Source organism: Athene noctua, chromosome 14 (genome assembly GCF_965140245.1).
Source record: "Athene noctua chromosome 14, bAthNoc1.hap1.1, whole genome shotgun sequence".
Taxonomy (NCBI): Eukaryota; Metazoa; Chordata; class Aves; order Strigiformes; family Strigidae; genus Athene; species Athene noctua.
Window position 1 is genome coordinate 17,563,251 of NC_134050.1, and position 27,473 is coordinate 17,590,723.

The 27,473-nt window shown below is 53.0% G+C and overlaps 1 protein-coding gene across 1 annotated transcript; it reads left to right on the forward strand.

The window, feature by feature from the left end:
* Positions 1-311: 311 nt before the first annotated feature.
* Positions 312-18,642, forward strand: IGF2 (insulin like growth factor 2). The gene is made up of 4 exons (XM_074918513.1): positions 312-827; positions 8,482-8,644; positions 15,654-15,820; positions 16,278-18,642. Exons 1-4 carry the CDS (start codon positions 723-725, stop codon positions 16,518-16,520), a joined length of 678 nt encoding a protein of 225 aa, XP_074774614.1. The 5' UTR covers positions 312-722; the 3' UTR covers positions 16,521-18,642.
* The last annotated feature ends 8,831 nt before the right edge of the window (positions 18,643-27,473 follow it).

Genomic DNA, 27,473 nt, shown 5'->3' on the forward strand with positions numbered 1-27,473 from the left:
GAGGGGGCGGCGGGGGATGCGCGCAGCCCCCTTCCCCACCCCCCCCGGGGCCGGCCGGCGTGGGTCAGAGCCCCCCACGCGGGAGCAGCCCGCGAAGAAACCGTGCGGCAGAAACTTTCTGTGCCCTCTTCCCTCCCCGAGCTGGACTCCGGAGGGTTACGAGGGAGAAGGAGGGAAGAAAGGAAGGGAGGGAGGGAAGAGAGGGGGTTAGACCGCTCTGCAACATTATTGGCTGCGTGGCCGGGCTGGTGCTCGCTGGGGAAGTCAGAGCATGCCCATTGGGGGGGTATAAAAGGGGGGCAGCCGGAGCGCCCTGCCTGTCTCCTCGCTCGTGGGGCAGCCAGCCGGGAGCAGCGGGCAGTCAGGCAGCCGGCCCCTCCGTCCCGGCCAGGGGGACGCAGTCAGTAAACACAAAAGTGAGAGCCACCCAAGGGGCAGCCAAAGCAGGAGGAGAGAAAGAGAAGGGGAAAAAAAAAAAAAAAAAAAAAAAAAGAAAAGGGGGAAAAACAGAAAAAAAGGAAAAAAGAAAGAAAAGAAAAAAAAAAAAGGAAAGCGCTCGCTCGCTCTCTAGAATAACAAAATACCTGATCGTAACAAAATAACATCCTTCAGACAAAATCAAGCAGGAACTTGACATACCAAAAAGGCAAGGCCAGGAGAGCGAGCCAGGGCGCGGGGAAGGCGAGCCAAAGCCGCGATCGCTGCCCGGGCAGGAGAGCAGCATGTCAAGCGCCGGGGCACCCACGGATGAGCGCTGCCGGCAGCCTGCCTTCCTCCCCGGCCCGCCGCCGCCGCCACAAGTTGAGAGTAGCAGCGGCAGCGCCAAGGTAAGCGCCGCTCGGCTCCGCGCCGCTCCGCGCCGCTCCGCGCAGCCCCTCGGCGGGCGGAGGCAGGAGGGGCTCCCGCGTTCCGCGCCGCGCCGCGCCGTGCCATGCCGCGCCGTGCCATGCCGAGCCGCGCCGGCCCCGCTGCCCGCCGTCCCCACGCGTGTCACTAGAGGGACCCCGAGAGCCGGCCCAGCCGCGGGCTGGCGGGGCGAACCGCTGCGGTGGGGGGGCGCGGGGTATCCCCGGGGGGCGCGGGGACAGCCCGCGCCCGCGGATCCCCCCTCCGCACCTTGCTGGAGTCGGGGCGGGAGGGTGATGCTGGCAGCGGGACCGCTTGCGCGCCGTCTGCGCGCAATTCTGCGCGGCCGAGCGGCGGCGGGGAGCCGGCGCGGCGCGGGGCGGTCCCGCGTGGGGAGCCGCGGAGGGGGCTCCGCGGGGTCAGGCGGGGCTGCGCGGCCCCTGGCTGCCCGCGGGGGGGTGGGTTGGGAGCGGGGAGACGGTCGCGGCGGCGGGGAGCGACCGGCGGTTCTCCCGCTTCGGGCACCGGGGAGGTTGTTAAACTCTCTTCTGCAAAACACCGCGGTGTGTTCGGTCTCGGAGGGATAAAAATACAGAGAGGAAAAACAAGAAAGCGAAGCCAAAATGGAGTGAGAGTTAATGGTTGGCATGCAGCCTTCGACTTTGTGTGATTTTTTTTTTTAAATTTTTTTTTCCTTCTTCTTCCTTCCCAATTGCTTTTCCCTACAGTAATTGTTTTAAGAGCACAACTTGGAAAGGTTTTAGCACACTGTTGAGCAGTAGGGAATTGGGGCACATGAGGAAATTCGGATTTAGCGTAACTGTACCAGCAGATGTGGCTGCCTCGCCTCAAGCCAGTGGTACTTTAGCAGGGTTTCGGATATGCCAGGTCTCGCTCAGGCGGCGTGGAGCAATCAAGTGTAAAAACAAGGTTTGTGTGGGTGGTTTTAAATAGAGACCTCGGGAGAACCGCTGCTTTCAACCCTCGAGTCGAGGCTTCCTATACAAAGTCTGTAGTTTTCTTCCAAATGCCGGGATGTGCTTGGGAGGCCAAGGCCTGGTTTTCTTTGGGTTTATTTGTTGTCAGGTTACGTGTGTGTGTGTGTGTGTGTGTGATTTTTCCTTTTACATCGCAGGGTTCAGCGTGTTGGGTTTTTTATTCCTCCTCTTGCCTTGATTTAGAGTGGAGTTGAGGAGCCTGGGTCGTGGGGTTTTGTGAGGGTGACTTTGTGCTAAGGACATCTGGAGGAATAAAACTGACTGACACTTCTGATTTGAGCTTCACTGAGCTGTTTTGGACCCAGCTTGACAATTTTGGTGGGGGTGAATGGGTCAGAGCTGTAAATCTTGCTCCATGTTGTCGACACCCACACAAGTTCACTCAGCCTTTCAAAGGGGCTATCCCGGCTCCTGTGAAAATTCATTAAGGGATAAAAGATTTGACACCGCAGGTCCCCTCCCACCGCCGCATGAAATTTGAGAGCCAAAATGTGTCTGCGTGTGTGTCCCAGCGCTTTTTCTGACAGGTGATCCTTTTTGCAGCCCGGCTGGAGGGCTGCTGCTTTGACCAGGCAACCCGGGGGTGTCAGTGCGTGTCTTCCCATTGATTCCTATAGCCTTCGGCGTGAGCCCGGCTTCCTCGTGGAGCACCAGAGAAAAGCATTTCTGTACTTTTCTTTTTTTAAATAAAGCAAACACAGCAGGTGAGGTCTTATTTTTAGAGGGACCGAGGTGTTGGTGAGTTTCCAGCAGTGCATACGAGCACTGTAAGTGGCCCACCCTCTCCCTGCTCGTGTCCTGGGACTGACCTCTTCGATCCTTCTTTGGATTGTCTTTGCTTTTAAAGGCTGCTGTGTGTCTTAACGGGGCAAAGAGATACTGGCCTCCCTCGACACGTTTGCGTGAGGGGTCAGGAGAGGTGGGAGGCATCAGGGGAGAAATCTGCCTTGGGTTGCAGCCTGGCTCTGAAAGGGTTAAAGCCACTCTGCCAGACATAAAGCAAGTTCAACGTGTGGTGGGAATATCACTTGCCAGTAGACTCCAGTCACCACAATTTCTGATTTAACAGCTTAACTTGCTGTTAACTTTCCCTGATATATTCCAGGTTTTGGATGGGAATGCAGAAAGGAGAGAGGAACAATAAAGAAAGGAGTTAAGTGAGGCTACTAAAATGGACTTAAATCCCTTCACTGGGTCCTGCCAGCTGTCTTTAGAAGAGTTAAGCAAGATTGCATTTCCTTTTTTTCATGCAATAAATCAAATGTTTCTGGGCTGCATACCAAAATTTGTGCAATACACTCTTACTCCCCAGTGGGGTGAGTAAATGGTACTGAATACCCCATTCACCTTTTTCTGCTTGATTTTTCCACAGCTACGGTAGTTCCTGCTGCGGCACGTATATCGGCGGGGTGCGGGCAGCGCTGCCCTGCCTGTCCCAGCCCCTGTCCCGCAGGCAGAGCAGGCAGGTGTCTGTCCCCGCTCGCAGGACGGGAGGGGGAAAGGTGACCCCCAGCGTGGGGTGGAGTGGGCTGCTGTTGGGGACGAGAAGTGAAGACAAAAAAGTGAGCGCTAAAAATAGCAGCAGCACTGCCAACCTCAGCCATATGAATGTCATGCGAGCCAGGTGCCAAGAATCATGAGGTTTTTATTTTTTTCAAGACTGAGCTAAACAGCAAAACCTCTGGTCGTGGGTTGGTTTTATTTGCCTGGCAGCTCAATGGTTGAAAGTTTTGTGTTTTGAAGCTTGCTTATTCCGAGCTGTGGGTTGGAAATCTCCTCCTTTCTCTTTTAGATGAAATGGGAGGCTCTTCTGCAGCACTGCACGTGGTGGCTCCTCTCCCTTCGGGTACTGCTGGGCGCCTCATCCCATGCCTCTGCCCAAGACGCAGCCCCGGGGTGGTTTTTGGCTGCCAAGGCACCTGCCTCACCCCGCCGCCCTTTGCTACTTGGCACCTCGGGGCATGGTAGCCCGGCACCCTGCGTGAGGTTGCCCATGGGCAGGGGGGCAGCATTTGCTTGGCATGTGTGAGCTCGGCAGGGGGCCATGTCCTGCCCCTTTGGGAAAGCTACGCTTAAAACCAGGTCAGCTCCCCGCTCTCCTGGGGCTGCCCACCCAGAGGAGGAACACAGGGAGAGAGATGCCCAGCATCTCTCACAGGCAGTCACTGGGAGTGGTGAAACATCAGTCTGCACGCTTTTTTTTGGAGGGGTGGAGGGTGATGTTAGGCTGGGATGTGCAAACTGGGGTTTTCCCCTCCTGTACATGCCTCTGGGTTTGGGCCGATGACTTTTCACCATTCTCCCTTTTAAACGCTGTGCTGCTCCACAAAGAAGTGAGATTTTTTTTTCTTTTTGGTGTCCAAATCCAAATTTTGCAGACTGGGCCATCTGTCAATTCCCTCCTACGTTGTTCTGTTCATATTAAACTGTAATGAAGGCCAGACTGAAGAAGGAATTAGGTCAGACAGGAGGTTTAGTCTCTGTTTTTGGGGAGATGTTTGTTGCCCAAGAGAGGCACCATGGTTTGGTTGGCTCAGCACAAGCCTGGATGCGAGGGATGCCTGAGCTGTCCTCTGAGATTTGGCAACTGGGCCTTTTAGCACATTGTGGCCTCTTGGCCCCCAGCTCCCCAGCAGCTGGACAGAAATCACCGATCCAGCTGATTCTGCAGCAAATCCTCAAAAAATCCTTTAACGGCCTCGGGTGGGAGGGTGGCTCCACTGCAGACCTGCCCTGGGGCTCGTTCCTGCCGTGCTGCAGCTGCTCGGAGAGATCCCTCTCCATTGGTGTGTCCCCGCTGGCTGGGGGCTGCCGAGCGGTGTTCGGGGGTCCCCGGCCATGGGGGCAGCAGAGTGCGCTGTGAGGGGGGAATACACGGGAGTCCCAAGGCAGCAGCAGCATCCCCCGTGTGGCAGCTTGCAGCCGAGCTGGCTCCAGCGGCAGCCTGGCTGCGTGCCGGGACCTGAGGATGCCGGGGAAGGCAAGAGAGGGACACGAAGGATGGAGAGCAAAGCAGACCCTCTCTGGGCCAGGAGAGGCCAGCGGCCTGCTCCGGTGGCTTGTCTGAGCCTCTTCTGTGCCGAGAAGATTGCTCTCGTACGCGGGTCATTCAGAGAAGCTTCAGATGTGATTCCCAGACAGTACAGGGCACCTGTGCAACCGAGAAATTCCTCTTGCATCACCCTCTTGCACACTATGTGGGGTCCGAGCCCTTGTTAGGAGGAGTTTGGTGCTCAGATTTTTGGGCACCCGGCACGTCTCGCGCTGCTGTTCCCACCGCCCCGGTTAAAACCGCATCCTGAGGCGTTTGAGCTCTCCGTGGGCACATGAGGAGGAACGGCAGCCGGCGCGGCTGATTCAACCCACTTTGGCAAGAATGAAGCTTTGGTGGGCGTAGCCTCTCTCCTAGAAGAGGTGGGACCCTGTCGTTTAGGAAAGTGCCCTGCTTAACTCTCCCTGTCGTATTCCTGTTACATCTCACGTCAGAGAGGCTTTCTAATAAAAACTGAAGGCTTTTCCAGCCATTGGTGTAAATTTACTCCTGCCTCACAGCTGAGGGGCCTGTCGCTGTCCTAGTGCTTGGACTAGAAACCAAAAGCAGTGCTGTCCCACCTTTCCAGTGGAGAATGAAGGCTCGGCAGGGTTCACAGGGCTTCGATTCATGATGCTGAGCAGGATTTGGCCATGACAACTGAAGTTGCATGCAACCTGTGCAGCTGGCATGGTGCTTGTGCTGGTCATGGGCTGTGGGTACCCAGCTGTGCCGTGCCACCCCGTTTTGGGGAGCAGCACCTTCTCTGGCAGCTGCGGCGGGGCATGTGCTAGCTCTTCTGCATGGGTGCTGCTCATCCATGCTAAGAAGGAGAAGGAGGGGGGAAGGATTGACTGGAGGGTCATCGGGATGCACTGAGCAAGCGATGACACCCTGGTAGCCTGTCTAGCCTTTGGGTGAAGCTTGGTGGCTTTTCTCTGCAGGGTCAGTAGGGCCAAAGCAAGCGGGGAGGGCTTACGGGGTTGGGTTGGGTTGCAGCTCCATCAAGCTGGAGAGAAACTGCAGCACCGGGTAGTAAATAAAGATGCTTTTTGCTTTGCTGCCTGGTTTCTCATTACACAGCTGCTGGAGGGAGTGGGGACACACCAAGGTGACCGCGGTGGAGCGGGCTGGCGGTTGATGCGTGGGCAAAGGGGGACTTCATCGCATGGCACACCGCCATGTTAGCCTGGCTCTGGATGACAGCATTGGAGCCATCCCTGTTGTTGCAGCTTCAGGGGGGCTTCCTGGCCAGAGTTACGGGGTGTGGGCAACCTAAAAGAGCTCTGAGTGGAGGCAGGGAAGGCTGCCAGGGGCCACCTTGTGCTTGTGGTGTGGGTTGTGCAGGAGAGGGTATTTTCCGAGGAGCACAAGTTCTTCTCCACAGTAGGTATCAGGTCTCCCCAGCATCAGATATCGCCCTGCTGACAAAACCTTGCTCTCCCCTTGCTTCAGAGCATCTTACGCCTTCCTTTAGACTGAATATGGAGGAAAAACTGTGCTTGTCACCTGTGCCACCAAGCAAGCCCCTTCTGGGGGCCAGCTCTGGCTTGAGGGAGGCCATCATGCAGCCTGCTCGTTAGCCGCAGTGCTCACAGCCAGCAGGAGCCTAATTGGGGACGGGGGATTATTTGGGTGTCCTGAAGTCCCACATCAGCGGCTTTGACGGCGGCACTGGCTGGCACACATCTGCTGCCCCGGGGACACGAGTGATCAGGAGCTGCATATAAAAAACAGGGGGAAAAGGGAAAGAAAAATAAGGAAAGGGGGCGGGATCATTGGTCTCTTGTCAGTTGGAGATCCGTCTGCTGATACTGCTGTACCAAGGGCATGACTCAAACAGTGAAGGTGAGGCTGCGGTCATGTCGGGGAGGCCCAGTAAACACCCGTTGGCCACTTCATAAAAAAAATCAAGGTGAAAAGGTGTTGGTGACAAAACACTGCAGCTTGGCAGCATGGTGCAATCGGACCCCAGTGCCACCCCTTTGCTCCTAATGTAATACAGACCAGAGCCCCTGCAGTGTGCCAAAGGGACGGGTGCTACTGGAGAAGCTGGTCCCTGTCCCATCACTTGCTGGTTTGAGCCCAGTTTGTGCCCAGAGCTGCTGCCTCTCTTGTCCAGAGCCCTGGAGGATCTTTGCCAGCCTTGCTGGTCTCTGCCAGCGCAGGCTAAGCAATGCGGTGGGCACTGAAGTTTGTGCAGGGGGGATGCCCCCCTCCGCTCACCCAGACCTTACAGCCTCCGTTTTGGCTTTTCTTGCTGCTGATCCCTGTCCCTCCCGCTGCTCAGAAGAGCTCATGACTTGTAAGCACAGCGCGTTTCTAGCAGCACTGATTTGAGCTACGTGCTAGTAAAAAATTGGTAGCAAGGGTGGCTTTATTGCTGGCAGGACTGTAGTGGGGCCCCGGGGGAGCTGGGCTAATTTCCTGGCTGCGCTGCAGACTTCCCCCGTGACCTTGGGCGAGTCATTTAATCTATCCTGGGCTTCGGCTCCATCTCTGAGCATCCCGGGGGGGTGAGGTAATATTCATTAACTGATATTATTCTCGAGTTGCTCAGATGCTATGGTGATGAAGGCTGGATGTGAAACCCAGTGTCTTGGCGGAGCATTAGCAGGGAGAGGGGATGCTCCACTTGAGATTTAGCATTACCCCATGCTGGCTCCTATTTTGCCACACTTCCCCTCTTCATTTTGAGCCGACCTGTCTGGCCACCATTGTTGTTTGGCTGTATACACGTAGTGATGCTCATCACCGAGGGAATATAACGCCTGAACGATCCATGGGTTTTTTGCTCATCTGGTGAGGCAATAGCACCTGCAGAAGCTGTCACAGAGGTAAAGCTGTTTGTCGGATCTGAGTCAGGGGAAATCTTCAGGTTAGTTAGAAAATATCCAGAGAGTTTCTTTTTTACTTCTCCGCACCGGCTGATACCCCCTTGGCCCTCCTTGGTGATGCCTCAGGTGTGTTTCCCATGGGACCGCTCTGCTCCTGAGAGATGTCTTCTGAGTCCCGGCTCTCATCAGCAAACACGGCTTGTGCAATCAGCCCCTCGATTGCCCGAGCCTTGGCTGTGAGAGTCTCTCGCATGCCCAGGGTGGAGGCCGCCACTCCCTGGCAAAACCCAGCTTTCCTCAAAAGCAGCTCTAGGACGGTTTGAAACTTCATTTGTTTCTGCTTTAGGGGAACATGCGTTCAGGTAGGGCATGAAAACCTGTCATCAGAAATGAAAAAAAAAATAACTTCTGGATAATCCTTTGAATTATTTCCCATGTAAAAAGGGAAAAAAATACAAAATCACGCTGTTGAAAGAGCAGGGGAAGTAAAAGCTTTTCAGAGGTAGGCTGAAGTGGGAATTTCCAATGGAAAAACTGCTTCAATGCAAACTTTGTCTGTCTGGAGCGGCTGACCGGTGGGGCGAGCGCAGGGAACCAGCCTCACACCAGCTGCCGGCTCAGCGCTGCCCGTCCTTCCCGGCAGCATCCCGACATGTTCAGGCATCGAACCCCAGGCGTGCTGCGGGCCGGGGGTGGGGGGCATTGCCCTGGGGGGAGGTGGCAGAGAGGGGTCTCTCGCGCCATGCTAACGCTGTGCCTCTGTCCCCAGGTGCAGAGGATGTGTGCGGCAAGGCAGATGTTGCTGCTGCTGCTGGCTTTCCTGGCCTACGCGCTGGATTCGGCCGCGGCGTACGGCACGACGGAGACCCTCTGCGGCGGGGAGCTGGTGGACACGCTGCAGTTCGTCTGCGGGGACAGGGGCTTCTACTTCAGTAAGTGCTGGGCGACTGCTGGCAATGGACAGGATGCTGCCCCCACCCCACACCTTGCTCTGATGGAGCCGGGCTGGGAGGGAAAGGAGGGGTTTTCCAGACTGGTGCTTTTCGTGATTGCCTCGCACATGGCGGTAGGCCAGGAGAGGAGCAAGAAAAGTGATATGCTCAGGGTGACATGCATCCACCTTGCGCCGATTTTGGGGACTAGTCTAGTCCCATGGGGAAACTGGGTCCTGCATTCTGATGCTCGGGAAAGTCAAACATCGCTGGAGAGCCATGGCTGGTTGGCTCACCGGGGATGCAGGCAAGTCATTAAGGTAACAAGGATGTCCACAGGCAGCTCTCTGCTGAGCTTGGGCCCTGACTTAGCTGAGGACTCCCCCTTTCCGGGCAGTCTTCCTATAGCAGCAGGTTCTAGGCTGCTCCCAAAATACGCTTCATGACCTCCTGGCTGCCTGCTGTTGAACCTGTTGCTGAAGAGTGATGTCTTAGCCTTTTGCAGTGCCAAAAAATGCAGGGGTGCTGTTGTCTGCAGGGTGCCGGTGGCTTCAGGAGAGTTGGCTGCCAGGGGCTTTCCACCAGCATGCTTTTGGGGGTTTGCACTGTTGTCATTAGTGTTACAGTGGCTTAGCTGGTAAATGGGGAGGAGTAACCAGTAATCTATGGGCAAAGGTGTCTCACATGTGAACCTTGTTCTGGTGTTTTGGTCCCCTGCTCTGCTTGAGAAGAGGGAAGACCCTGTGTGTAGCTGCCTACTGAGGACTGAGCCTCAGAGTGACTGACTACAGGAAAGATGCAAAGCCAAATGGGGGAAGAGGATGGAGATACCAGCTGCATGTAGTGCTGTGCATTTGGCAGTCTTGCCTCTGCCTTGGGAAAAGGAATTTGAAAGTCACTTTCGAGTAACAGGGTGTTTTTTGGAGTAGTGGAGTTGAGAGCCAGCCTCCCTCTCATCCCAGTCTGCCTCTTCAGGGAATGGGGCGCTGCATATTTCAGAGATAAGCCTGAATGTCCCTTCCCAACTCGATGTCCCTTCCCAACGTGGATGCTCAGCCAGACTTGGCTGTTGCTGCCTCCTGAGGCTGGACAGGGAGAGGCGCAGGGATCCCACATCCAGCAGCATCCAGGGTTCGGGCTGTGTAATTTTGGGCAGGCAGCTGGGCTGCAGGTGGCTTTGCAGCTATCTGGGGGCGATTGCTGCCCCAGCCCGGCCGAGCAGCAGGATGTTTTCACAGCCCCCCGGGTGCTGCAGGCAGGCGGCACTTTTGGGGACGCCCTGGGCGCGCTTCCTTCCTCTGGCCGAGCCAAGCGGCGAGGGTTTGCACGTCAGCTGCCCTTCCTCTTCTCATCTCCCCCTTCCACCTTTCCTCTGCCAACGAGCCCCGTGCTGGAGCTCGGCCGAGGCGGTGGGTCTGGGACTGGCCTTACTGGCGCGGCAAGGAGGCGAGCTCCTCTCCCGCTCTCACACCTCTTCCTCTCCCTCTATATATAGAGGAGCATCCGTCTCCCTCCCGTGGTTTCTCTTCCCTCCTCCCCCTCTCTGGGGATGAAAGGGAATGGGGCTTTTGTTTTACGGACAAACTGACCTCCTTTCACCTCAAATAACCCAGCCGCCCAGGCCAAAATAAAAACACTTTTGAAGGCAGACAAGTCGCTTGGTGCCAAGTGGCCAGTCTGGTGCTTGCAAGGCAATTCTTGATTTTTTTTTTTTGTCTTCTCCTGTCCCCACTTCTTCTTTTTGAATATTTCTGGAAAACCCAAGCGCTGGAGGATGAAGCAAAGTCCCCCCAGTCCCACATTTTAACCCCTCCTGCCTCTGACCAGCCTGTGCTGTGTAGAGCTGAAGATGTTTGGGTGATGGCTCTACCTGATGGAGGTTTGGGACATCCCCAGCTCACCTAATATTTTTCCCTTTACCTCCATCACTTGGCTTCATAAAGTGATTAATTCTGCTGACCATATTCATCTTCACTTGTAAACCCTCATGGCTACACTACTGTCACCGTATAGGCTCGATAGGGGCATAATTATGTTGCATGATTTTGGGTTTACATCTTAAAACCGGGCCTGGGTTTGTCATGAGCGCTTCTCAGCATAGGACTTGCAACGGATGAGCAGCCTGCTCATGATTCATATGGGAGGTAAATGAGTTGGGCAGCCTTGTCCTGCAGGTACAGGTGGGCCCCACTTGCTGAATGGGGCTTGTTGCAAGCATCTGACTAGTAATCTTGGAAAAAACCAAAATGGCATGAAAATCTGTTACCAATTTTCTGCTGCAATGGTGATTTAAGTACTTAAATGATGCTCTGCATTCTTACAAGGGAGTACTTATCTAGCAAAGCTAGCTCTGAAATACAGCACGGTCTGCATCCATGCAAGGGGCTGCAGCGTGCCCACGGTGTTTCATCCCCCTGGCAGCTGGCGATGGGGAAGTGCACAGCCTAGACTGAGGAGGGTGCACCCTGACAGCGAGGATGCCCATCTGTCTGCTGGTGTGGAGAGCGAGTCCCAGCCCCCGGCTGCCCTTGGAGGCATCGTGGCTGGCAGGTGCCTGGGGCTGGGGATGTTGAAGCTGCCCCCAAGAGCTGGGGCTACAAAAGAGCTGCAACAGGGGCAGGAGCTGGCAGCACGGGGGCTACCTGGCCATTGGACGCAGGGTGGGCACAGTGATGTGCACCATGCCCGCTCTCCACTGCATGCTGGGGGTGCCTGGGCAAGCAGCAGCTGGAGCCTTGTGTGCTTTGCTCTCTGTTTCTGCCATGAGTCCTCCTCTCTGTGACTTTTAAGGCGTTTGGGGCTGGCCTACAGGTGCCAGCAAGGTGGTGGCATCCCACAGTGGCTCTGCAGCAGGGTCAGGACCCTCTCTCCCTGCTTCCTGGTGCCCACCCCAGGGATGGTGGCACGGCCCACAGAGGGATGCTGAGCGCAGCCCCGGGTAAAAAAAGTGGGGCAGGTCAAGATGAAGCCCCGGCTGCGAAGTTGCTGTCATGCAATGCTGGCAGGGAGGGGAGAAGGGGCTGCAGGGAGAGAGGCGTCCAACTTCTCTGTAAACAACAGCTCCTGTTTCCTCCTTTCCAACAGCTGATAAGAATTTAGCTCTTTGCAGCCACTTGTGCTGACGGGGCACATTCTTGCGCACCCGCCGCTCCTCCGAATAATACTAGGAAAAAGCAGGGGGGAAAGTGTGGTGCCGGGGTGGGGGAGGGCCAGGCCGGGGGCACTGGGACGGGGCCCGGTGCCGCACAAAGGCCCCCTTGTTGCTCCCGACATTCCTGCGACAGGGGCGCGGGGACTGTTTACACCCAAAGTCCCCTTCCACTTGGCTTGCCGTCTGATTGACCAGAGGAGAGGGGACCCGGCCAGGGTGGCACCGGCACCACGCACCCTTCCTGTGGCATCCGTCCGGCCCCGGTGAGGGTGGGGAGCCTGGAGCAGCAGGGTGGTGATGCCAGGGAAGGGACCCTCTTGTCCCCCCTCGGCCACAGCGGTGCCACCGCCTCCGGCACGGAGGCATAGCTGAGCGGCAGGTACACAACCTCGCGGTTCTCCCGGGAGCAGGTTTGGTTTTGCAGCACTGCCGGGATGCCCAGCTCTCCCTGTCAGGATAGCCCACTGCCAGGTGCGAATAACCCTGGGCAGCTGGAGGGCTTTGCCTTGCGGGGCTTTGTGTTGCCAGGCTTTGCACCACTGGGCTTTGCATCACTGGGCTTTGCATCGTGGGGCTTGGCCCCTCAGCAGAGCTGTGGGAGGTTTTGGTGGAGCACAATTTGGGGAAAAAGAGCACAGCCCTTCACTGAAGGCCTAGAGGAAGTGCGTTTCCTCGGGGGGAGGTGGTCAGCACTGCAGTGGGAAGTGGTCTGTGCACCCCAGCGGTGCTGCAGCCCACTGCCCACACAGCTCTCCCCTGTGGGCAAGGGAACGGAGCAGCAAAACCCTCCCTGCCTTTGGCAGGGGTGGTCAAGTGAGATGCCACCCATGGGCAAAAGCCTGGAAATTCAAATTTTAGTCTCTGCGTAAATCGTTGTTATGGAACAAACGCTTTTCTCAATCCAGGTCAGTAGCGATGTTGCTGTTAACCAGCAATGCCCTGGCGTCTCTTCCCTGGACTGTTGTGTCCAGGTGCTTTCTGGGACTAAATCCCTGTTTGTTATGGTTGCCTATTTTTTTTTCCTAAAGTAACTCTCCCACAGAGGATTGTATTGACATTTGGCGAGATCCGCACGGACAATTATGTAATGGGAAATGTGCCCTATGGGATGGTGGCAGCGGAGCTGGCAGCGGCGCCAGCAAGGGGAACGGCACGCAGCGGCTTTACGCAAGAGAGAAGGAAAGGGCAGCGTGTGGGGCCGGGGGCCGTGCGTGTGCCCGCTGGCGGGGCAGGGGCAGCGGGCGGGCAGGAAGGGGCCGTCCCGTCCCGGTGGTCCCTGCCGGGAGCTCACCCTGGCGGGGCCACGCCTGGGCGTTTGCAAACATGTGCTGTCGTGATCTTCCTGCACGCTCCCGTGCTAGAAAGTGCCCTTGATGGCAAGGTGGTGAAAACGGTCGCGCTTTGCTTGTTAGTTTTTTTCCCCCCACTCCTCTTTCCAAACAAACACATAGATGCAAGCGGGCAACTTCTGTTTTCAAGAGGAGACGTGTAACCTTTCAAAACCTCAACTTCTCCCTGAACCGTGCGTGTCGTCACTTGTGCAACCTTCTGTTCAGCGGGAGTGTGAATGCAGCCCTCTGGGGATGTGCTAGCAAGAGGGGGTGACTGGAATTTTTTCTCTTTTTCCTTCCAAACTCCCCTTCTGCCTGTGCTCAGGATGCCTTTCTGGAGCAGCCTAATGCTTCAGCGACCTGCCGCATGGGCAGCTTTGGGCACTGGGGTGGATAGGTGTGGAGCGGGGGCCCTATGTGGAGGGGGATGTCAGTGGCAGCGCACGTCTCCTGTGGACCTCGCTGGGCATGCATGTAGAAGAATACAGGCGCATAGAAGAACACATTGTGTGCATATAGAAGAATACTTGCACCTGGTCCCAGGCAGGCTCCTCTCCCCCGGCTCCCTTGGGCGTTGTCACCCACATTGCCTGGACCAGCATCGCTCTACAACTGCGGGCACCCAACACACTTGCCCTGCCTTTAAAGGGAGGGTCCAAGCCAGAGTGCTTGTTGGCCACAAGCATTTATGGAGAGAAAATTAAACTCCTAACAGTGCTCCCTTCGCTGAGCCTTTACCAAGAGGGAACCATCCTTCTCACCTTCCCACCGGGCTGGCTAAAGGTTGCGCCTGAAATTTTTACAGAGAAAAAGAAAGAGAAAAGGAGGGTGGTGGCTCAGGGGGGAGAAACGTGGAAAACAGAGCATGGTGTGAGTCAGCTGCGCCATGGCCCTGCACCCTGATGCCATGTTTGCTCTCACGACTTCCGAGCACAGCGGGAATGCACCAGCAGGGAGCACGGGGGCATGGCTGGTTTTAGTAGCGAGAGGGTGCCCTGCTGCCAGGGGCTTTGCTATTTCAGAGTAGGGTTTTGCATGCCAGCACTGCAACATGGGGCTGCATTGAACATGCAGGGCTGCACTGGACGCAGAGGGCTGCGTTGCATGTGCCAGCTGCATTGCACACATGTGTTTGCACTGCACATATGGGGCGGCTTTTCACATGTGGGGTTGCGCTGCATGCACAGAAAACACCTGTGCTTTGCGCTTTGTTCCGAGGCATTTTGGGTTGGCACCCAGATGGGGTACCCCCCAAGGAAATTGGCCAGCACCTTGCAAGCCAGGGCCATTAAATCTTCATCAAGGCCCAATACTTGAGTGCCTGCTTCATCCAGAGTGTGGGGAGGATGGTGGATCGTGCACGGGGCCGGTGTTCCGTGGACCATGGTGGTCCATTTTGTGTGTTCCTGCTGAGAGGTGGGGGCTGGGCCGTGTGGTGAGCAGCATCAGGCATCGTGCTTCCACCACTCACTCTCAGTTTTCCCATGTCCAAATTCTCATGGCCAGGATGTGGTACCAGATCCTGTTTGCAAACCCTGCTGGTGCTGGCCTCTGTTCCCCTCCCTTGGAGCACCTTGCGCTAGGAAGAGGTGCTCATGGCAGCGTGCAGAGCCCTGGCTGCAAACCCCACACCAGCACGAGCACATAACATGCCACGTGCAAAAGCGTGGAGAAAATCCTTTTGTTTTGGGCTGGTTTACGTTTTGTAAGTTGTGTTTCCCAAGCAAATTTGTTCAGCATCAGAAATTCAAATTGTCTCATCTCCTTTATTTCAAGAGGGGGAGGAAAACCTGTAAAACTGATGTCAAGTTTTCCTCTGGAGCGCTTTGGCCCTCATTAAGCGGTGATATGAAATGCATTCGGTTGTTGCTGCACTGGACACGGGCTTTCGCATCCTTCTGCAGGCAGAAATGGGAGAGGAACCCTTATTAAAAGATTAAGTTTAATAGCTATTCTTGGCGGGTGCAGGAGCCTGTATTCTTTCTGCAGCTGTCTCAGAGCTGTCCCATCTGGTAAAATTTAGCCGCCTTGGTTCGCTTCACCTGCCTGAGCGTTGACCCGACGGAGGGAGGTTGGCAGCCGCAACGCCGCGCTGCTTCTTTCTAATAAAACTCGCTTGCCAGGATCAACATCGGAGACGGTCGCAGTAATCGGCACAGTGCTGGCAGCCGGGCTGGGCTCGAGCTTCCTCACTTTAGCTGTGCCCAAAAAGGCCACCCGTGCCAGAGGCATAGGAGGGGGGAATAAATCACTGCCATATAAAGCGTCTTTAATTAGCTCTGCGCACACGCAGGGAGCCCTGTTGGCATCAACAGCATTTGTCTGGGAAAGTCTTAACTTGAAACTCGGCCGGTCGGCAGGTGCGTGTCAGCTAGTCTGGGAGAAGCACTGCTGTTTTTGAAGTGTGTGGGACCCACCGGTCTCCGGTGGCTGGTGGAGGGATGCCTGCAAGGGGACGGGTGCTGTGGAGGCAGGAAGAGGGTCTAGTCCAGGTTGGTGACTAACGCCGGGGTCTCTGCTGTTGCAGGTAGACCGGTGGGACGAAATAACCGGCGGATCAACCGGGGAATCGTGGAAGAGTGCTGCTTTCGGAGCTGTGACCTGGCTCTGCTGGAAACCTACTGCGCCAAGTCTGTCAAGTCCGAGCGCGACCTCTCCGGCACCTCCCTGGCGGGTCTGCCGGCGCTCAGCAAGGTAGGGGGCTGCGCTGGGATGGTGTCCCTTCTCCGGAATAAATAACAGGAGAAAAGATGGGAAGGCCATGGTGGGAGAGGACAAACCCCAGCTGCAAGGTCCATTGCTTCTGCAGAGCCTTCAAGAGAGGGCCACTGTTGGCAGCTCATGGCAAATACCTGGCAGAAGGTCAGCTCTGAATAAGGTGGGGGACCAGGTGGGCTGGATCAGAGAATTGTAGAATGCTTTGGGTTGGAAGGGACTTTTAAAGGTCATCTAGTTCAACCTCCCTGAAAGGAGCATGGACATCTCCGACTAGATGATGTTGCTCAGAGCCACGTCCAACATGGCCTTGAGTATTTCCAGGGATGGGGCAGTGTTTCCAGGGTATGGATGGAACTCAAAGAGGGGATCCCCTGTCCAGAGGGCGTGGGCAGGCTTGCGATGAAGCTGACGTTGATATCCCATCCCCTTGCAGGAGAGCTTCCAGAAGCCCTCGCACGCCAAGTACTCCAAGTACGACGTGTGGCAGAAGAAGAGCTCCCAGCGGCTGCAGCGGGAGGTGCCCGGCATCCTGCGGGCTCGCCAGTACCGGTGGCAGGCGGAGGGGCTGCAAGCAGCCGAGGAAGCCAAGGCATTGCACCGTCCCCTCATCTCCCTGCCCAGCCAGAGGCCCCCGGCAGCGCGAGCCTCCCCCGAAACGGCTGGCCCCCAGAAATGAACCCTGACCAGCCGGCTCGATTTTTGATCTCCCGGGGGAGGGCGGGAGGACTGGCGAGACCCGGCCCCCGAGCCCCTCCGTCCCCGGGGCCGCCGAGCTGAGGAGCGGGGCGGCGGGGCACCCTCACGCCGCTCCGGCCCCAACCAAACAACTGACACAGCAAGGAGGGGATGGCGGCGGCGGCGGCGGCGGCGGCGACAAGCAGCGCTGCTCCCGCGGCATCGTCCTTTCGGGGTGGGGGGGAGGGTTGTTTCGTTTCCCAGGCCTGTTTCATTCCCCCACGCCCCCAGTATTTCCAAGCCTGTACTTGCAAAACGGACAGTTTGGCACTTGAACTTTTTGCTGCCGGGCGCTGCGTGACATCCCCGGTGCCAACGCCAGAAGACAAAAGAAAGAGCAAGAGGGAAAAAGGATATGAAGTTAAAATTTTATTTTAATCTTTTTTCTCTCAAGAAGAGTCCATTCCATGTCTTTCTTGACAATAAAGTGAAAAAAAAAAATGAAACGGGGAGAAATATTGAGGGAGGGATATAAGTTTTTCACCTCATTCCCACCCCACTTTTTTCTTCTTTTTCTTTTGGTTTTCTTATTTTTATAACTTTCTTTTGCACCTTTAAAAGAAAAACGTACCTGAGAAGAAGTTCTGAGGAGCCCCCATCTGCATTTTTGTGTGTGTGCTTCATTACAAGATTCCAAATCGACTTGCACCTTTTCGAAATCATCGATGACGTGAGAAAGAGAGGAAGAGGAGAGATAAAGCGAGAAAGAGAGAAGAAAAAGGAAAGGGAAAAGAAGAAAAAAAAAGAAAAAAGTGAGCTGATGCTCACTTTAAATGGAGGAGGCGTCTGCATTGCACATTTGCCACGGATTTAGTTGATTTATATATATAATATATTATATAACTTTTTTGGCAAAAAAGCACTATTTTTATGGGACATTTTGTGTAGTATCTGAAGAGGGATTGTAATGTTTAAAATGTGTTATGGTGCTAAAGTAAGTTGGAAGGGAAAAAACCCAGAAATAGCAAGGGAGGGTGGGGAGGGAAGGACAAGATAGCGAATATTGAACTTGAAATTTTAGCTTTTCGTTTTAGGAAAAGTGTGATAAATGTGTTTCTTTTCTCTTCTGAAATATAGCTTGGTCATGACCATATGAGCTAGTTGGCTGTTACTCATGTACACAGATGCACGCACACACAGAAATACATCGACACGCATCCTTTTTTTTTAAAAAAAAAAAAACAACAAAACCAAACCACCACAGTTTAGACTAAAAGGGAACTGTTCTAGAGACAAGCTATTTTGAATGGTGAAGGTGTTGCCAGTTACAACTTGAGGCCCTGCTTCTGCACAGACCCCTGACGGAGCTTGGCTTCCCGAGCCACGGGGGACCCACCGCTTCCTCCACACCCTGACAGCTTGCTCGCACGCCCATCTCCGGCGAGCGGGCGGGCAGGTGGTCCTCGCCACCCAGCCCCTGCAGGAGCACCAGCTCCGTGCCCCACTGTCTCCTTTTCCTTCTCTTGCCCTTTGCATCCTTCTCGCCGGACCCCCCCCTCCCCGCCCCCCTCTCCTTGCCCCCTCCCTGGGGCTGCGGAGGAGGAGGGAGGGCTGCACCCAGGCGGCTGCAGGGCTGGGACCGCTGCACGGGACGGGGAGGGAAAGGTGAGTCTCTGGCTTGAGGCTCGGGACTCGGTGAGCGGATGGGTTTGAGAGGTGGGCAGAGGGCTGTAAAATAGGTTGGTTTTAAAATAATATATATTCTCTGTCTAGGAACCATAAAAAGGGGGGAAGCAATTACATCTCCCTATAATATACTCTCACTTGCTAATAAAATGGGGTCACTCTGTTAACCAGTTCTGTACTTGCTTTGTCTTATATATCCATACATTTAAAACATAAAAAAAAAAGACTACTTGAATTGTATTCTATTTCGTGGTTTGGAGGGGAGGGCTAGGGGGAATCTTGAGATGGGAAGGATTTTAATGTATAATCCTTTTGTTTGTTATTACCTTGCAATGTTGAGCCATGAAGCCTTTGTTTAAAAAAAATGGCACTGCAATACACAACAAAGAAAATCCTTTATTTATTTTATTAAATATATATGGAAAAGAATGAAAATCGGTCCAAATTAAGGGGGGGGGGGGGAAGGGAAGTGGGTGGGGTGGGGAAGGCAGAATAAAACCAGAGCAATTGCAAATAATTGACTTTTTTTTTTTTTTTTTTTTTCCTTTTCATGTGTCTTTTTTTAAAAGAAACCTAGTTTTTATTTTTTAAAAAGAGAAGTAAAAGCTTTCCTGGATGCTTTGTACCAAAAAAGAAAAAATGAAAAAAAAAAAAAAAGAAAATCTGTTAAGCAAATAAATATCCATCCAGAATATGAAGCCTGACTTTCTCTTTTAATTTATTTTTTGCTCCTGGGTTGAGAGTTGGGTGGGAAGAAGGCCATGCCAAGCACCACTCTTCATGGAGGAACAGAGTGCGTTGCAACTCCTCTTTCTGGGGCTCAGACCTGCACGAGAGGGTGAAGTGCCCTTAGACATAACCCTGAAACCACAGTCCTGTGGCAGTTGCCCCCTGAACCCACCAAGAATCTTGCCAGTGATTCTTGGCAAGATTTGGGGGTGTTCCCCAGTGGCTGTTGGGATTTGTTTAGCTTTTACTGGTTTGGGCTGTTCCCAGAGACCTGAAAAAGCTGGACAGGAGCTGAAGACTCATCAAAAGCAAAAAGGAGAAAAAAAATGTATCATCTAGGTTAGGTTTCCTGGTAGGTGGAGCTTCTCTGGCTTCTTGGGGTAGATAAGAGCCTCTCTTTAATTTTTTAGAGATACCGATAAGCTGCTTTTCATCACATATAACCATCGTGCACCAGTGCAAATGGAAGGTAAAATACTGTGGTTCCAGTTTGGTAGCAGCACAACTGCTGGGCAAAACAGTGCCCGAGCATCCCTAAGGCCCCCGATCAGGCAGGCAGCCCCGCGGGCACGGCCAAGGCATCGGTCTTGCTGTGGGGAACGGGACTTGAGAAAGGATCTCACCAAGCCCAGCTTCCTGCCTCAGACAGCTTGGGCTGGAAGAGATTTTTCACCTCAAATGCAGAGCTGCTGATTTAGGCACTTAAAAAATACATGGTTTAAAACTGTTTGTTTGTTTGTTTTTTTAAAATTTTGCAGTAGCAAAAAAAAAAAAAATTTCCTCAAGAGTTTTTTCTCTTGAGGTTTTTGTGGTTGGTCAGGAAGGTTTTTGTACAGATACAGAGCTGGCTGCTTCCTTCGGACATGTACTTTATTGCAGGTGAAGAAAAGATATGCTTGCCTTTCTGTCCCTTTCCTACCGCTCACTGCAGACCTCTGGTTTTCTTTGCACCAAAAGGTGTCCCTTTGACTCATGAGGACTGACTTCCTCTGGCTTATGGTGGCCACCGCTGGAAATTTTGCCTTTGGGAGCTTTGGTCCCTTTGTGCTCTTTGCTGTGTAAACAAATGGGGGACATTTAGGGATGATTTAAAGCAAAGCTTCAGCTAAATCTCTTGCCTGCATCCCCCAGGGAGCAGAGCAGCGATGCTGGAAGTACCACAAGGGTGATGATGCTGTTTCCAAGCATGGCTCATCTTCAACCTTCCTTTCTGCCTTATCCTGTCATGGGTTACCATGGGGCCAGACCAGAGCAGCTCACAGTTTTGGATACCAGGAGACTGTTCCAAATGTGCCAACCTGCCTTTTGGCTTGGCAAGACTGCCTTCACTTGCAAGGAGAGACCCAAGCAGCCCCGGGAACCTCTGAGCCTAGTCCTGGCCACTGAGTGGGACACTGGGTGAAACTGGACCTTTGCTTTGACTCAAGTTTCTTTTGTTGCCTGCAAAGCCTCTTTTCAGGTCAGCAGATAAGTCATGGCCTTAACTTGGAAAGCTCAGACTGCAGGCTTGAGAACAAGCCCAAGGTGCTGTGTTTGCTCAGATGAGTGGGCAGAATTGACGCCGATTTTTGTTATGATGCCTCTGCACGCAGTCACAGCTCCAAGTTCTTAGCTGCTGGCCTGCAGGAGCACGGGAGGCTGCAGCAGTGCCCAGCCGCGATCCCTGGGGAGGGACAACTGGCAGGTCTGGGCACCCAACGCACCTCCACGTCCAGCCCAGCTGACCCAGGGACCTCCACCCGCTGCTCTGCTGACATGCCAGAGAGTGGGGAGGCAAAGGATAATTTCAACAGAGAAATCCTAAACGCTGCCTAAAGCCCCAGGAAGGAGAGGGAAAGTCACCTCCTCATCCTAGCTCAGCCCCAGCTCTGGCCCCTGGGTCTCAGTATTACCATTGAGCTCTGTAGGAAGCAAAGGGCAAATGGTTTTTGCATAAAGCACCTTTTCAGAGAGCATTTTCCCAGTGTGATACACACAGGGATACTGGGAAAGAGGGAAGGTGCAACTTGCTGTACAGAAGTGGCACAGTCTGCAAGGTATGTAAATCAGTGTCTCTGGCTTTGTCTGGATAGGGGGAGATACCAGGGAAAAAAATCCCTGCCAACCAACACATACTTTTTCTTCTCCCCCCCCCCCCCCCATTATTTATTAGATTTTTTTATTTTTTTTTTTTTTTAATGTAGAAGGCAGCTGAGTTGTTTTCCTAGCATTCAGTGAGTTGTACTAGTGCCATCAGGATGGACTGAGCCTCCAGACTGGTTCCTCTACCTCTGTATCTCGTAGCAGCTTCCTCCCTTTCATTCCGCCTGCTCTCAAAAGCTTGGTCTGTCAGTGATGTACCTTGCTGCGCTAAATGAATGGAAGAACCGTGTTTGTCATTTTTAAAAATATACCTGATTTCCTTCTTGCATGTGCTACTGTTTTGATGTTTTACATGGCTGTGGGGAAGTCTGGGAGAGGTGTTGCTGTATTGGGGATTATTTCATTTGCCTGCACTCAGTAGTAGAGAAGACTCAGTTTCTGCACCTATTGCACTTCTCACTTGTAATGCAGTATCAATAAAGCAAAGCAGTTATAATAACCGTCTGGCATCTGATATCTTTTTCTTTCCCCCACTTTATTTTTTAAAGAGCAGGTGAGCCACAAAACACGCCAAGGCTGGGGTAACAGCAATTCCACAGCTCCCAGTGCAGGAGAAAGAGGAACCCCAGTTTGTAAAGACAAACAGACCCCATGTCCTAGGAGGGGTCTGTCATTGCCACCGAGGGGGAGCTGAAGGATGCTCTGGCTGTCAGTGGGCAGCACGCTGCGGCAGACATGACTTCAACCTGCCGGAAAGGCACGGGTCCTCACAGGAATCTTGGCCTGCTTGGCTGCTGCGCTCCCAGCTGTGCATGTCCTGAGGAATGCACTTGCTCATTAAAATCATGTCAGCATTTACAGAGAACCCTGCGAGAGCCTCTTTCCCTGCCTTCTCCTTGTATCTGCCAACAGTGAACTGAAAGCTGAGGCTTCCAACCTGCCAGGCTCAGCAACTAGCAATAGCCTGGAGGCAGGAAATTTCTGAACGAGGGCATTTTTTGGCTTGGACAGCTTGGGAGGTCAAACTCGACACTCCAAATGGGATGTTCTGGTCTTAAGCTGGCTGCTCACAGCTCTGGGTTTGGGTTTCCAGGACAGGCACAGCATGCAGCAGTGATTGGAGATGAGCACCACTGTAGAGCATCCATCTCTGTGTGTGTTCTCCAAAGAGCAACATGGCAAGCAGCATTGGCTGGAAAGCATTAAGCAAATCACATTTCTGAATGGAAAAAAGACACTATTCAAGTATCTGAGTAGTTCACAGGTAGCAGCAGCAGAGACAAGTGCAGAACTACACCCTGTCACTGGCAATAAAATACCCGCTTCACTTTTCAAAATTACTGGAGATACATTCACTTTGTACTGACTTTTCTAAAGTCTCACATCTATTTCATGGACATGTTTGTGCTTTGTTGTTTGGCAGCTTTAGAAAAGGCATAGCTCACAAGTTTAGGACAGTCAGATGAAATGATACCAATGATTATAACGTAAAGCAAAGCATTTGCATGCTTTGCCATGGGAGAAGTGCTGCGACAATCTCTTGCCTCCCTGTCCTCCCACCAGTTTATTTACACTGAGACCATGCTCCTTCTCTACAAGATGCCATCCTTCAGCTGCACCAAATTTGAAAGGAACCAATTTAGGAAGGTAGTCAAGACTCAGGGGTCTTGTTATAAAGATTTTTATTGCAAACAAACGTTATATAAAAAAATCATTTATTAATAGAGATGTTTCTCAAAAGAACCCAGGTTTCTTGTCTCATTGCCTCTATTGTCAGACCAATGTCTTAGCACTTCTGATCTTTAGAAACCATATCCTAATGACCAGAGGAAGCCACCCATGATGATATCTTTTCTAATGACAGCCCTGTCTTTTGTCTTCTCTCCCTGGATGGAGGAACTGTCACCTTCATTTCTCCAAGGTGCTAATCCAAGCTGTACCAGCATTTTGGATACAATTTTCTTAAGGTCCATGCAAGTGGCACAGGGATCTCTGAGGGTACCCCTCCAACTTCTGGGACAGAATATCTCCCCATCATCCCCCCTCACTAAAAAAAAAAATAAATCACCAGGAACAGGAATTTTGGATACTTTATTTTCCTGTCTCAAGCCAGAAGGGCACACTGATAATGGTAATCTTTGTTTTCTTCACAGCTGGGGCATAGCTGCAAAGGGAGGGAGGCAATTAAGAGAATATTAAGACTTCATCTTCCAAGACGTTGTTGCTTCTGTTCCTCCTCCCTCTCCCCGCCGTTCCCCATGCTTAGCAAAGAAAGCGGCAGGAGTATTATTTCTCAAGGCCTATGCTGACGTCAATACGCAGCGTATTTATTTATGAAATTGAATCTAACAGTGGGGGAGAGAGGAGCAGAGGAAGATGGACGCGCAGAGCTAGCAGCTGCCAAGTTATAATAGAGCAGCAACCTCCCAATATTTTTCTACCCTCTTTCTGGGGGAGGGATGCAGTGCCCAGAGCTTCAGAGGCCCAGGGAAAGTGAGACAGAAGAAACAGAAAAGGCAGACTTAGCATTGAGAGCAGAGGAAAGGCATGGTAAGGGGAGGACCTAAACAAGGTAAATAACCCTTTTCTGGTGGTGGGATATTCAGGTTCAGTCCTTATGCAGCAAGGGTAGCCCTGCAGTCTTCAGGCAGGCTCTGACCAGGCTCTAGCAGCCCTTTCCTCTCAAACAGTTTGGTCTTCACATGGAAAAATCAAAGTGAAATTCCAGCCCAAGAAATAAATTCTCCTTTTGATGTCCCATTCTCTCTCCCTGTTTTAGGCTCAGTCAAAGTAACAGCTGTCTGGGAAGCCCAGCACTAAGTTAACAAGAAGATTAAGTTGTCCCCTGCAGTCAGAGAGAAACAGTCTTCCAGAGCAGAAATTTTGTCTGTTGATGTTACTGTGTGCAGAAGCATAGAAAGATGAAACTCAGAAAGGGAGGGTAGTTTCTTTTCTTTCCCAAAGAGTATACAAGCCCCAGTGCAGAAGAGCCCCAGTGGACAGGAAAGCCCAAGGAGCCTGAGAAGCACAGATGACCATGACAACATGGTGCCTTCAGTCTCAACTCTGGCAAGCACGGGGATAAGATGCCTTTGGGCACCCCTCACCAGCCTGAAAGTCGTGCATGGAAATGTGCTCCCTCAGGGGTGGAAATAGAGGAGGACAACTTTTGCCTTCCCTTCACTAGCCAGTTAGCATAGGCTAGGGCTGGGCAGAGGGGAGGCGGGAAAGTGAGCATGGAAATCAAATTCCTCGTCCTTCACCCTCTGGGTTCCTCCAGGCTTGTTGCTGGAAAGCCTTCTCAGCACAGCTCCCCTCCCAGCATGAGGAAAGCCCACTGCACAGCACGAGGTGCAGCTGAAGGAGCCCTGCAGGTCTCCAGGTTGCTAAATCCCCTGCCTGCCCTGGGATTTCCCGGCTGACTTCCCATTGCCACGCACAAAGAGGAGGGGATGCTCTGGATGAATTCCTCCCTGCAAAGCCTCGATTCGTACCCTTGCAGACATCATCAAGGTGTCAGCCAGCCCCGAACTCATTGTTTCTCCAAAATCAGGGAAGAGAGACATGTTCTGCAGATCTGTTTACAAGTCGGACTATCTCCAGTTATATAATGACACAAGCCTGGCTGCCAGCAAATTGTTGCTCTGAGCTGGGGAAGACAATTAGATCGCTTCTCAGGGCGACGAGCGCACACAATGCAGGCTTTGTGCCACTCTGCCACCAGCCTCGACATGTGAGAGCGAACCCGGCTCACCCATCGTCTTCGGAGGAAGAGGTGGCAGAGGGAAAGGAAAAGCCCCTGGCCGTGGAGAGGCAGCACTCGCACCAGGGATCACTGCCGAGGGCTGGGGGCGCCAGGGACGGAGCCCGTCTGTGAGCACTTTCCTGTCCTGGCAGCAAAGGGATGACGGTAAATTGGCCGTCGCGCCACAGGGGCAGAGACAGCTCTGACCCCTCCGCTGAAAATGGGATGGGAAGTTTCGGTGTTTGGCTTCCTGCACTTCCTGGTGCGCTGACAGATTTAGGCTCTTGATGAAGCTCCTGGTGCTGCCTGCAGAGTCAGTGGAAAAAATGTGGTATCTAGAGATGGGAAATACCAAACCCGCTCAGAAATGCACTCACTTAAAAGGGAAAGGTGGTTTCCGGGTGAACTTGCATTCCTGCCCTCGATGGATGTTGATGGCAGCAGGGCTTTGGAAAATTCAGAGTTGGACTGCTGCAGTGCAACATGTGATGAATGAATGGTAGCTGGGTCCTGCTCAGAAACACACCTGGGACACAACACACTTCTGTTAGGGTTATGCTGCTGTTCTGCCAATTATCAGGCCTAGCATAAAGGACACAGACAACATAAAGATGAACCAATAACCAAATTGTATTTAATCAAAAGGGTCAGTACATGGGTGAGCGCTGGGGGTACAAACAAGTCAGTCAGATTATACATAATCAACATCAATCCCACTGACCCCAATAACGACACTGCACAACCAACAATGGGGGGAATAAATGGTGAAATGCAGTCTCCCATAGAAGGGATGGGAGACAACCCAGTCAACAAGCCAAACACATAAGACCAAGGAAGCCACATACTGAATCTCTACACAGCCCACGTTTACAAAAGCCAGACCTGACTGGAGCCCAGTCCCAGGGAGGCGGGAGGTCCTTCCCCAACAGGGAACTCTGCACAGGGCATCCACCTCACACACAGACACTGCCCCTCCTGCAAGTGCTCCCAGCTTTTATCCCTCAGTGGGACACCTGACCTTGGGTTACTCAATGCAGACACCCGGGGCTCATCTACCCAACGGCTCTGTCTGCCAGGCCGGCACCACCCTGGAGGGAAGCCTAAAGGCAAACTCACCCCCCTTTGTGAAGGGCTGTGGGAATCACCCATATGTCAACCTTAATTTGGGGCTGGGGGTTGAAACCCCAGCATTTCAGCTGCCCAAACGGCATGCCTGGTCAAAGGGGAAGGACTGCTGTCCCCTCTGTGCGGTGGGGCTGGGGCACACCATGGAGCTGCACGTGAAGAGCATCTCTCAGCTCTCCTACATGCAACAGTGGCCCTGGTTTCAGAAAGCAATGACGCATGGAGAGGAAGATGGTCTGAAATAAAATACCCGATGCCGTCAACAGCCACAGATTAATTCAGTGAAATTGTCTGTTGCTGCAAGGAGTTAGCGAAAGAAAAACACTGGGAAGAGAATGATATCTCTGTGATGAATAAGGGTACGCATAGCTGCGTTTCACAGGGGAAGTGTTGATAAACATCGCTAAACCCTCATGCTTCAGAGGAACTGAGTGCTGATAGCCCGGGGGGCAGAGGAGACTTCTGCTGGCAGCTTGTGAAGGTATCACTGCCAGCGCTGAGCTCTTCTACCTCATCCTCTGCAGTGTTGCCACTGGCTTTGTGGGAAGCTGTGTTTAATTAAATACACCACTGCTCCTGCTTGCCTGGACAAGGTGCCTCATGGACTTCTTTCTGTTGAGAGCACGTCAAGCATCCTTATGTTAGTGGCACCAGCTGCAAAAGCTATATGTAAATCCACACTGCAGATAAACAGGTGCATCCTCCACTTGCAGAGCTCCCTTGGTGCTCATGAAGCACTCCTGCTCTGTATGCCCATCATGCAGTTTATTGTATGTCCAACCCATCCATGTGGATGTCAGTAAAGCCCTAATGACAACCACGTACTTGCCTAAGACACAATACTACCCTCAGCTCAGCCCAGCAAAATCAGTTCCCTCTGGAAGTGAGTCATATTTCTTCATCTTTCGAACCACTTCAAGCAATTTGTCTTGCAGACTTTCTGACTACGTTTACATAAAATGCATCCTTCCTTTCTTTCTATTCCTGGTTCCATGCATGGGCTTATTTTAGATGGCATGCTCAGAGGTCACCGTGACACACATACGCAAACACAGAGCAGGGAGCATGCTATGATTTTGGTAGGTACCCAGCAACATTTATACAGGTGTCAGGCTCTTGGTTTCACTGGGCGCTTGCATCGGATTTACATGCCAGCACAATGAGGGAAAAGGCTAAGCTGCTGGTCACTGCCAGAAACCCCATGAGTTTATCTGCGAAGTGCAGCTCACAGACATGAATAACCTCACAAGACCCTTGGAAGTGAAGCCGGGAGTATGGGCTACTGGCAAATTTTGGGAGGTGTAAGGGAGGGTGGGAGTGTGAGGAGTCTTCCAGGAATGGCTTGTGCACATGCACAGCATGGTTAGGAACTGTTTCTCCCTGGGATTTGAGTGCAGGCTATTATTTATATCCCCATAGCTCTGCCAATGCGTGACGCTTGCAGCATTAGAGCTGGAACTCAAGCTCTGAGCAAGCTGGAGGCTTTCATTCACAGCCACAAGACAGAACAAGACCCTTTGGAGTCTGAGTGAAGCTGTACCTAAAAATAGCCCAAGTCCTTCACAAGTTCCACCTTATGGCTTAGTT

Coding starts and splice junctions, on each gene's coding strand:
- IGF2 (XM_074918513.1), top strand. CDS start 723: ATGTCAAGCGCCGGGGCACCCACGGATGAGCGCTGCCGGCAGCCTGCC. Junction 8,645..15,653: donor GGACAGGGGCTTCTACTTCA/GTAAGTGCTGGG, acceptor CTGCTGTTGCAG/GTAGACCGGTGGGACGAAAT. Junction 15,821..16,277: donor GTCTGCCGGCGCTCAGCAAG/GTAGGGGGCTGC, acceptor ATCCCCTTGCAG/GAGAGCTTCCAGAAGCCCTC.